General features: G+C 44.7%; 1 protein-coding gene across 4 annotated transcripts in view; it reads right to left on the bottom strand.

Moving 5' to 3' along the window:
• Positions 1–12,374, bottom strand: part of METTL5 (methyltransferase 5, N6-adenosine) — a 151,555-nt gene that overhangs the window by 92,719 nt on the left and 46,462 nt on the right. For all 4 annotated transcript variants that reach the window (XM_078681600.1, XM_078681599.1, XM_078681601.1 and 1 more), the window contains one exon: positions 2,840–3,024. In XM_078681600.1, the coding sequence (XP_078537726.1) occupies positions 2,840–3,024 (185 nt within the window). The remainder of the gene's footprint in view (positions 1–2,839; positions 3,025–12,374) is intronic.

Here is a 12,374-nt window from a genome sequence, read left to right as displayed (position 1 = left end):
CACACAGCAGCAGGCACTGGTATACAAAGTATTCTTTTTACTGCTCACATGAACACTGGCACTATTAGAAAAATAGTGATATGTTGTCAAATACCAGAAAAATAAACGTAATCCTTGCACACCACAGCAGTATGTTATGTGCCCTGCCTGCAGCACTCAATGAACAGTGTAAGTTCCAGGAAACGGGATTAGTCTTAAGTGGGATGGGTATGCCCAGACGTGGGACCCTTGCTTACTGTGCCACTGGATTGAAGCTAGCCTGGCTGATGAGGGGTAATACTCTGAAACCGGTCCTTGGATGCTTGTTACTGGTCCTGGGAGGACCTGGCTTGGCAGTTCGGGCTGCCTGTTCTCATAAGGAACAGATTTAAGACTGATTTGCATATGGCTGGGTCTAAACTGGGGTGGCATGGTGAGCAAAAGAATGATGGCTTTAACCCAGATCTCTTGACTGGGGGTACATGTATGATTTATACAGCATTCTGTCCATCATTTTTTTGCTTAGTTCAAAGCAATGAGCATGACTGTTGCAGGTTTAGGAGGCTGGGCTGGCTGGGAATTTTTGACAGAATTCTTCCACCAGAAAAATTCACTACAGACAACTATGAACAATCTTAATCCTAGTGAATTAGAGCAAATCCGACCTCTTACTGGCACCAAAGAAGCACCATGGCAACCAAAATTGCAAAGTCAGACAACTCAATTTAAATATTTGGGACTACATACAGATCCCTGCCCACAGTTGTCATGGGGTCCATCAACCTCCCAACCCTTATGGCTAAAATTACTACTCACTAATGCAAATAGAGTCACTCACCAACGCAAATAGAGGTCCTTGCCTCTGTCAATAATAGGCAGAATACATTGCTAAAAATTATTGTACTTCTTAAAATTTTACATGCGCTGCAGAATTTTTCACAGGTCATCCCACAATTCTTTTTCGACACCATACAAACTAAACATAGGAAGTTTCTATCAACAGAACCACTAGTATCAATAGCCGTATGTAGGCAGTCCACATACAGAGGGGACGCAGGATGGTTGGCATCCAGTTTTACTATCGAGCTACACAACTTGCAGTCATTAACAGCCAGTCGATTAAGGATAGGGATGACCCAGCATATTAGCTGAAGTTGTACCTCTTCCACAATAAAGGCCTCCTACACACTCTACACCAAAACCCCAACCCACCTTCCTGCAGTCATGACATCAACATTATTCGCCTGACATAGATCCTTAAAAATAATGGGCTGGGATAGCAGACACATGCAGGAAACCCCACTCTGAATAAGAAATTGGCTTCCGTCTGGTATCAGGGCATCGGACGTTAGGGGATGGGACATTACTGGGATCTCCAGGCTGGGAGATGTATTGAGGGTGACTACCTCAAATCCTATGAACAGTTACAAGAAAAGGACCAACTACACAGTTACAATTCTTCAGATTCCTCCAGTTAAGACACATACTCAACTCCCTCCAGGCCAGGCTACTGCACCTACCGGAGTTCCTCCCATTTGAGGCAAAACTGATGCTAGAGGCCCTGGGGAGAGGAAATATATCAAACTCTGATGTTCACTAATTCAAATACCCCAGATCCAATGACCCAGTTACTTAAAGCCTGGAGAAGTGGACTCAAAACAGTCAACGAGGATGAGTGGAGGGAAGGCAAAATGGATTCCCATATGCTTGCAATATCAGTCTGACTAAGACTAGTCCAATTAGATTATTTACACAGGATACATTACACTGTGGAGCAGCTGCACAGGATGAAAGCTGCCAACACACTTACCTTTATTAGAGGTCAATCCTTTAAGGGGTACATTAATACAAATGACTTGGGACTGCCCCGACATCCAGCCCTACTGGAGGAAATTCCCCCAAAAATGCTGGATTTGCACAAGGACAACCCATTGATCTTACACCCAAGGTGGCCCTACTAGGACTTATGGAAGAAATAGGAGGTACCCTAGCATACCTCACACTCATTGGTCTTGGTTGTTCAATGGTCAAACGAGAGTAATAGCCAAGAAGTGGTGAGCAAAGCACCCCTCACTTCACAGGAAATGAGATCGGGTATGGATCACTGCTGTACCCTCAAATAACTGTATACAAGGCTAGGGAGATTTGAGGACCATGGATAAGTACAACACAACTCATGACACCCTCTTGGAAACACCATTTTATCTATCTTAACCATAACCACGATATTGTAATATCATGTCCCTCATGGCAGGACCCACCTCACTGAGTTCTATGTAATAATCGCGTTGTTGAAAAATGTATATATAGTATGTTTACTCATTTTTGTATTCACCGAATCACTTGCGCATTCCAAGCCTGTTTTCTTTCTTGCACGTAACCTAAACTATAAAAACATTTATAAATTTAAAACAAAAAAAATCTTAATAATGTTTGCTGAGAGTAGGATGTACAATGCCATATCACTGATGTTTGTAGTAAAATGAACAGTTTTTGTAGTCTCCACATTCAAGTATTTACCACAAATGTAGTGTTGGTGGTAAGCATGATTCAACAGTGATCTCTATCATTTTAAATGCTCAACTGTACAGGACATCTCTTTCTGATCAGCTGTAGCAAATAAACACCCCTTTGTCCCTGTCCATACTGAAAAAGCAATGATTGCTGCAAAAGCACCATGGTAACAACTTCCTGTCACTCTCAGTATGGTGAGTGACCATATAAATACGTCACTATACAAGCTTCAACTGTAATAAATGATCAAATAATGCAATTGTTGCATTAGCAATTGGGTTACACTTCCATCAGGTTCTCATTGACCACTTCATGCCTTCCAAATCTTCAATAAGATTCAAAATACCTTTATTGTTTTTAGTTCCAAAGGGTGGGTTCATGATGACTGTATCAACCACGTTTAACATTTTATCAGTCGGTAAACAGCATACATCTAACTGAACCAGGTCAATATTTGTCAGCTCAAAATCATCAATATTTGTTCTGAATATTTCCAAAGCGTCTTCATCTATGTCAATCCCCAGACACATCCTGCAAGGCAGAGAAAAAAGGGTACGAAAATGAACACTCGTAAAGTTGCAATTTATTGACAAAATATAGAAGGATTCAGTAGGCAAATACTCATGGTCGTCTATGCAGAGCGATTTCTTTTTATTCAGTCTCCAACACCCTTTAAAGCAAGTTATCCCTAGATGTCCTTCCACCAACCTTTACCACCACCAGTTGGCGTTCCTTCTTTGTGGCTGTAAGTATCAAGAGTCAGCATCATTATGACCAGACACAGACTTCACAACACTTGATGTTGCCATCAGCGAGGACGCCAGTGCAAATGATGGTCTTGAACTGCTTCACTTAATTCTGTGCAAGGAGTTGGACTATTCACAATGGGGTAGGATTTTCTTTCCTCCGGCTACCTCCTCAGGTCTATCGCAAAGTGTTCAAAATATAACACTGAAGGACTTCGGTAAACGTGATTCTCACTGCAGGTTGGATGGAATTTATATCAAGTGTATTTTAAGTATTGGAGCCCAAATGAATACACTTTAACACGCCTCACGTTTGCAATAATAAAGAGAGAGAACTTAGGGCACCATCTGAACTGTACGTACATCTCAATAAAACTAATTACAGGTAGCTAATGGTCACTAAACATTCAGTTGTAACAGAACTTATCAAAACAGAAATTGGATACTGCTCAAGCGGCAACACTCGCACTAGACAACATTGACATCCCCAAGCTCACACTAGAGGCAATCCAGGAGCTAGATCTCGACCCGACAGAAGATGAAATTCAACTGGCAATCCAGGCACTACACTCGGGTAAAGCGTTAGGACCCAATGGAATACCTCTAGAATGGTACAAAGCTAGGGCCGAGACACCGAGTAAGCCACTACGACAAATGTATATGGAAAGTCTGGAGAAGGCAGAACTGCCGCTGGACCAGCGCATAGCCACGATTGTGGCCATACCAAAGCCAGGGAAGCCTCCGACTCAATGCTCCTCATACCGCCCCATTTCCCTGATTAATGTGGAGGCGAAGGTACTAGCAAAACTACTGGCCACCCGTCTGATACAGCACCTGCAGACACTGATACACCCTGACCAGTCAGGGTTTATGCCACACAGAAGTACAGCATTGAATCTCAGACGAATTCATGGGGTGCTGGCACGAGCGCACCTTATCCCTGAAAGGGCAGTTATTCTCTCCCTTGACGCCAAAATGGCTTTTGACCTGGTTGAATGGGAATATCTGTTTGCGGTGTTGAGACGTATGGACTTTGGACCGAAATTCATAGCCTGGGTGAGATTACTGTATACAAAACCGGTGGCGCAGGTAGTAGCTAATGGCCACATCTCGCAGACATTCCCACTGGGGAGGGGGACTAGGCAGGGGTGCCCGTTGTCACCCTTGCTCTTCGCCCTGGTGATAGAACCACTGGCAACCCTAATCAGGACCACACCGTTGCGCAAAGGGATCACATGGGAGGATGAGTGGGAAGACAGAATATCCCTTTATGCGGATGACATGTTGATCTATATGGTAGAGCCCGAAAGCGGGATCCCAGCGTTACTGGATCTTTGTAACGCGCATGGAAAGGCGTCAGGATATACCCTGAACTGGACAAAGTCGGTGGTATACACACTACGAGGTCCTGAACCGGTGCTGCAGGAGAACTGCCCCCTGGAGCTGGCACGAGACTCATTTAAATATTTGGGCATTGTCATTGCGAATAACGCTACAGACTTTTTTGACAAAAATTTGAAACCGCCTGTAGAACGCCTTCGGGCGGAGGTTAAACACTGGGCGGCCTTACCGCTGACTCTCCTTGGGCGTGCAGCTCTTTATAAAATGATGGCACTTCCCAGGTTCCTCTACGTGCTGGAAAATACCCCATATCTTGTGGAACCGAGATATTTCAAACAAGTAGCGGCGCTGATCTCGAGCCTGCTTTAGAATAACGGCCCGGCGCGTATTGCATATGATAAGTTGACAAGGAGCTGGCATGAAGGAGGTATAGCATTGCCTAACATACAGCTATACTACTGGGCGGCCCATCTTAAAACAATAAATCAATGGGTACATGCTCCGAGGACTGACCCGGCATTTAGAGCAGACTGGTCACAACTAGGGACGGAGGGCATGCTCGCTGTACTATAGAACAAGCCACATGTTAAGAGATTACTAGGCCCGACGCACCACACGGCGGCCCTATGGCACATTGCACAAAAGCGGCTAGGATGGCAGGGAAAAATCACCAAACTGACACCGCTGTGGGACGTCAAAGCATTTGGGGCCCTACGGTCTTGCAAGGGATTTACGCAGTGGGACTGCATAGGAATCTCCACAGTCGGGGACCTATGGGACAAAGGCACGGTGGTCACGTTTCCACAGCTCCAACGGCAATATCACCTGAGCCCAACCGAGACGTTTAGATATGTGCAAGTAAGACACGCACTGCTCCAGGCGATCCCAGCAGGCACTGATATACCAGAGTCCTCGCCACTAGAAGACAGGCTCTTAACAGACTATATGCCACAGAGCGCAACTTCCCTCACCTCAGCAAAATTCAGATTGGTGCAACTGAAAATCCTACATCGTATTTATTACACTAGGACCCTGCTTCATAGAGTTCACCGGGCACCACATCCTTTTTGTCTGCGAGGATGCGGGGAGGAGGGGACACTGTATCATACAATCTGGGAGTGCGCACACATACAAGAATTCTGGAGGCAGGTTCTGCGTACTGTCTCGCAAACGCTTAAGATCTCCATTTTGCCGGAACCTCGGAAATGCTTATTGAACATCTGGGACCCTACTGATCTGAATAGGCATGAACTGATATGGGCGACCCTGGCCATGATGGTGGCTAAGCGAGACATTGCGCAAAGGTGGGGAACACCAGATTTGCCTACAGCTTATCGGTGGGGTAACAATATGGACAAGCTGATGATTACGGAAAGAGCGGTCTATGTGCTAAGGGCCTGCCCCCGCAAATGGAATAAGGTATGGACAGCATGGAACATTTATAGAGGGGACCTTTGTGAACCATTGCCGGAAGAAGAAGACCTAGACTCTGAGGGGGAAGATGAATAAATGGCTGGGGGGTGTTTATTAAAGTTGAACTATCGGACAATGTACTGTTCATTTACAGATTTTTGCGACGCTACGTGGAACGTGAGGGATGGCTAAAGATCGGTGTAAACGTAAAAAGTATACCTACTTGTTATGAATTTTTCTACTGTTAAGTATTAATGTATTGTTGCTTATCTTAACACACGTTGAAGGCTAAAGGTCCTTTAGATTGTGCTCGAGAAAGTGATATATGACTATATGGACGCGAAAATTGGCACACCTGTACAAACCTTGCGTGCAATTTATATGGTTAAACGATTATTAACGTGACTCAAAGCTGCAAGACTGTAAGACTAGGAATTGTAAACTTAGAGACGACCGTGTGCTTATAATTTGTACCTGCAACTTCAATAAAAAGTAAAAAAAAAAAAAAAAGAAATTGGAGCATCCGGTCTACCACACTACACTTTCATAGAATCCATCATATATGAATGCATACCCCATACACACAGGCATACCCCAACTACAATTCACAACTTCAAATGCCAAGGCACAGTTATCACATATTCAGGTACAGCCACGTATGAACAGTGTAGCTATACAAGCACACATACAAACTTTTTATGTTCTCATTTAGTCTCAGAGCTATAATGTTCTCACTGGTATTTAATTCAAGGGCTCAGATGTCACAATTAATAGAAATATGCGTAGAAAAATGAAAAAGGAAATGTTTCCTTTATCTTCATGAAGGGACTGCTAAACCGCTGAGATTTGAATTTATCGGAGGTTACTAAGTGAACAAGCATTGGCATAGCCAATAGGTCTCGCTTTTGGGACCTTATAAGTATTTAGTTATGCAGCACAATATCCTTGGAGCAACAACATGAACTGTTGCATGGCTAAACACTTATAAGGTCCCAAAGGCGAGACCTATTGGCTATGCCAATGCTTGTTTATGTAGTTGTGGAACGGGGCTCATATCTTGTCAAGTTTGGGAAATGTATCTTGCAGGGTGGCTGTGAGTTGCTCTATAGCCTTTATTGTCCATACCTTCACCCACCACTGGTTTATCGTTGGTAAAAAAAAAAAAAAAAAGAGTTCTGCCATTTCTGTGTTATCACTAGATGGGCTGCTAGTAAGAGTGGGGCTACTTATTTTTCCTCCTCTCAAGTTAGGTGGTCCAAAAGTGTCATTTCTGGCAATTGAGGTTGCTCAATGTTCGTGATTCCCTTCATGAGTTCCCAAACCTGGCCCCAGCAAAACACACAGGGATAATGCACTTCCTTTAAAAAGACCCCTATTGGATTAGTCAAACTTTGCTAAATACACTGCAGTGTCTAACTTGTCGACTCGGGGTGTAATCCCCACGTGGATCGGTGCAGGGAGACCCCAGGGTGCCTGATGCTTGAGACTCCTAAGTCACCTGTCATCTTTGCCTTGAAAGGGTTGTATGACGTTACAACGAATTCCGTTGCAACGCATGCCTTTACCACGCATGCGTTACAACGGAATTCATTTTCCACGCATCAACTTTACCACGAATATCCCTTTACCACGCATAGCTTTACAACGATTTTCATTGTAAATTTATGCATGGTGAGGGCATACTCGTGTTAAAGGTTATACCTCTCCCCTTACATGACCCCCGGCCCCCACTCCTTATAATTACCCCTGCCCTTAACCCTAAATCTTTTTTTTTTAAACTAAAATTCCCCTTACCTTTTTAAGTCATCTCCTCTTCATCTTCATCTTAGTTGGTTACGTCGGTCGTACGTCGTAAAGAGGAAGCGGAAGTTTATTCCAGCTTCCTCTCTAACGACGCAGATTGCCTCAGCTTCGGCATTTAAGGTTCGTTTTTTTTCCGGGGGGGGGAGACCCCCCCAAACCCCCTTTTTAATCCCATGCTTGATTTTTTTATTTTTTTGCGGGGGGAAGACCCCCCCCCAAATCCCCCTTTTTCTTGTATTTACCACACATGCCTTTACTACGTTTCTCGTAGGAAAGGTATGCGTGGTAAAGGCTGTCGTTGTAACCACGCATGCGTTGTTATGCATGCGTGGTAACGGTTTTCGTGGAAACGGCCGCGTTGTAGTGGCCGTTTCCCCCTTGAAAGTGGGTTCAGGTGTGAAGTGGTCCCTCCAAATACGTCTTTGGGGTGTAGGAGGGTGTTCAGGTTTCATTACATGCCTTTCTCGCTCAAGAACCAGGTAACAAGAAATTGAATCCTGGGTTCTCCACTAGATCACATTATGTGATCTTGGAAAGACACTATTCCCTGCGCACGAATTAGTGAATTTATCTGATAAAAAATAGGAGCATTTAGGAGCTATCCAAATACACATTTCAGAGATTTCTGGAACTTCTGAGCTAGCATTAAGCGTAAGAAGCATTCACAAATCTAATAATTGTTTTAATGTATGTATACATATATTTTAGAAGTGTTTGGTGTGGGTTAGTTGCCGATAGCTGGAGGTCATACGCCAGTGGCAAGTTAAGACGAAGGTGGGAGAATGTAGATGAGTGTCACATGCTAATTATGAATAAATGATGCACGTGACTGACTTGAATAACAACGTGTATCAGTCCAAGTAAGGCTCTGGAGATTGACATTTCTGCCCCAATCAGTTTCTGAAAATGCTTTAAGTTAGAGCATTGAAACAATTCCTGAGAATTGCCAGGAGCTACCGAATACCAGGTGTCCAATTAATATCTCACACCTTTCGTTTTATCTGAACAAATTCTGATAATCTTGTACTGCCAGGGCCAACCTTCAGTAAAATCCGCCAGAAACGAGTTTTCCACCCAGTTATTTCCCAAAATGTCCAGGCATTTTCGCAATGTTGTGCCAATAGTTCCCGGTACTGTTAATACTCAGCTGCATATTTATCTATAAAGTTGAAGACTTTTTCATTGCCTTTTAAGTGGGGGCTAATGAATGAGGAATAACATCGTATCATATTTTGTGTATTTCCGTTTGGTTCCCACCAGCCCTGTGCTCTCAATACCCGGCCACAATGTAAAGAGGAAATCCTACATCTCTGATCCCGTATTACCACATCGCACTGTAGAAAAGTAATGAGGAGCTGCTGTGAAGGTGCCACTCACGTTTACTCTTCATTCACGTCACAGTAACGCTGTTAATGGGGCCGAAAGAAAGCAGTACGCATCTTACACCTGACGTGATATTGTTGGGGCGAGATAGACACATGTCAACAAGTAGTGTTTGCCGTGTGGAGAGGAGGGACTTTGTGTGGCTTTGCTCACGTTCTTGCTCTCTTTATGACACATGCCTGGGTAAGCTCTTTAATGGAACGCCAGTGGCACATGCCTTATTTGTGGAATATATTTATTATAGTATATTTACTACAAGACAGAGCCCGCAAAGCTGATAGGTGTTTGCAGAGACAAAAGTCGTGGTATGCTGAGGAAAGTTGTTACTCTACCCCTGCTTGGCTTTGTATCGCCTGCCCTGTAATGCCTCCCCACACCCTTCCGTGATTTTGAAGCGGCCAACACGGTCTTACTGAAAGACCAGGGAGGTAGAGACCGGGGAAAGGGAGAGTGTTGTGTGTGGGGGAGGAGGCGAGGTCCTACCCTTTCTAAATCATCAACGTGCAGCCACCAGATCGGGCACACTTATGTCTCTGCATATACATCACATTGCCACACACCTTGCCCAGCACACTGTCCAAGAAACTTAGATCTCACCAGGAACACATTTGCATTGTGTACATGCCTAGAACATCCATTGCACATACAATATTGAGGAGGGGACACACATATTGCACAGGCTTCACCGACATGCATACTCGTGAAGCTCCCACTGCACATACACACAGTGCAGGTACACACACAGGTGCACTTTTTTCTGTAAATATAAACCTTGCACACGCACCTAAACGAGTTGCACAGACAAATGCCTAAAGGAATTGCGCAAGCAAGCGCACACACATACACACACACACACACACTTAATGCACCTATACATGCGGAGACAGGCACATAATATGACCGTGGTTTTCGAGATTAAAGAACGAGCTGGAAATTAAATCGATTCTGTGGTGTGTTAGCAAACTGGGAAATAGAAAGAGTTCATGGGCATGTCGATCCGCTTCCATTGATAAGGTCTTGGGCAATGTTTTGTGTAGACAGCTGCTTTCTTGTAGGAATTTACCAATGAAAGATTGCAGAACGTGCGGTTGTGTAAACAAGATTTCTTCAAGGTGCTTTGCATTTGAAGAGCGAGAAGATAAAAAATGAAGGCTTGTATTTTATTCTCTTAGGGAAATTCCCGCTGGAGGTAGTCGGGGAGCGCAGTGCGCTCATTACCTTGGTGTTGGGCTGCTTTTACTGCCAAGTTGTTGTTAAAGTGATAAGTGACAATTATAAATTCCCGTTGCTCATCACAGCTGCTGTGCGCGTTCCTTATTTAAATATGTATCTTTCAGTGTCTGTCCTCTTTCTTGTATATAATGTTTTAAAAGCATGCACGTTAAATTCAAATAACTTGTCTAGCGATGGCATTTCCCGTTGGTTCAAGTAGCGCCTGAGAAGCTTCAACCAACTTGCGGTTGTGCAGCCTGATTATTTTATGCTGCCAAACAAGCATTTGGCAGTGCGGCCACAAAAGTGAAAGAGATCGCGCGCGGCGAGTGATGCGCTTAATGAGCATGACGAGTAAAGTCATATGGCACCTCTGCTCATAAGCACGCGCCCACGCGCATAACCGCAGGCTCCAGGCCGGCCATGGTAGCATTTTGTGAAGCCCTTACTAAATGTCTCGCAGAGCAGAACATGAGCTGGGACAGCGAGACCTAAAAATGGCGGGTTATAAGACACAAAAAAAAAACAATCTTTAGATGGTTAAAGAGTTGAGCACTCCTTTGAACTATTAAGCATGGGTAACCACTCAGCTGTAGAATGCAAACTACAAATAAGCACTCGCGTTTGAGACAAAAGAGGACATCTTGTTAGACAAATTGCTGTCTATATCTCGAACAACTGAGTATTTAAAGTCTTTTACTACTTCTAATTGGGTCAGCGTATGTAAAAAAAAATAGGATTGTTTAACCGCAAACTAAGTGAATAAAAGAATTAATATGTAATGAATTAAATTGAATAGCTACTTATGTAATTGTAATAAAGCTTAAGAAATCGTTTTTAAGGAATAAGTGATTGAAACTATATCAGTAAAATGATGGTAGAATTTATGGACTAAGAAATGAAGTAGAAAGTGTATCAAAACAATGTTATTGACTTTCTTTACTTCAATGATGGCGGGTGGTATTATTTATCACCTGTCTCTAGACTAGAAGGAAACATTTATGAGAAATATTAGAAACTAATTTAAAAAATGGAACATTGATAAGTAAAGCGATTTAACAGTGGACTCTGAGATACATGTATGTTCAATTAATCAATCAGAGTACTTGTAAAGCGCGCTACTTACCCGTGAGGGTCTCAAGGCGCTGAGGGGAGGGGTGCCGCTACTGCTCAAAGAGCCAGGTCTTGAGGAGTCTTCTGAAGGCAAGTAGGTCTTGGGTCTGTCGTAGGTGGGTAGGGAGGGCGTTCCAGGTCTTGGCGGCGAGATAGGAGAAGGATCTGCCGCTGGAGGTTGTTCGTTGGAAGAGGGGGACATCGGCGAGGGCGAGGCTGGCGGAGAGGAGCTGTCGGGTCGGGGTGTAGAAGTTGAGTCTGCTGTTCAGGTAGGCTGGTCCGGCGTTGTGAAGTGCTTTGTGTGCGTGGGTGAGGAGCTTGAAGGTGCTCCTCTTGTCGATGGGGCGCCAGTGTAGGTCTCTCAGGTGGGGGGTGATGTGGCTGTGGCGGGGGACGTTGACGATCAGTCGGGCGGAGGCGTTTTGGATGCGTTGTAGTCGTCGTAGGTGTTTGGCTGGGATTCCTGCGTAGAGTGCGTTGCCATAGTCCAGTCTGCTGCTGACGAGGGCCTGTGTCACCGTTCTTCTTGTTTCGGTCGGGATCCACTTGTAGATCCTGCGGAGCATGCGGAGGGTGTTGTAGCAGGAGGAGGAGACGGCGTTGACCTGTTTAGACTTGGAGAGGGAGGAGTCGAGGATGAATCCTAGGTTGCGTGCATGGACGGTGGGTGTCGGTGCTGTTCCCAATGTGGTCGGCCACCAGGAGTCGTCCCAGGCTGACGGGGTGGGTCCGAGGAGGAGTACCTCCGTCTTGTCTGAGTTCAGCTTCAGACGGTTGTACTGCATCCAGTCGACGATGGCTTTCATTCCCTCGTGGAGGTTGGTTTTGGCGGTGTGCGGGTCCTTGGTGAGGGAGAGGATGAGCTGGGTG

The sequence above is a fragment of the Lissotriton helveticus genome, chromosome 3_1, assembly GCF_964261635.1.
Source record: "Lissotriton helveticus chromosome 3_1, aLisHel1.1, whole genome shotgun sequence".
Classification (NCBI taxonomy): Eukaryota; Metazoa; Chordata; class Amphibia; order Caudata; family Salamandridae; genus Lissotriton; species Lissotriton helveticus.
Note: the sequence above shows the minus strand (reverse complement) of the source record. Positions and strands in the feature narration are given on the sequence as shown.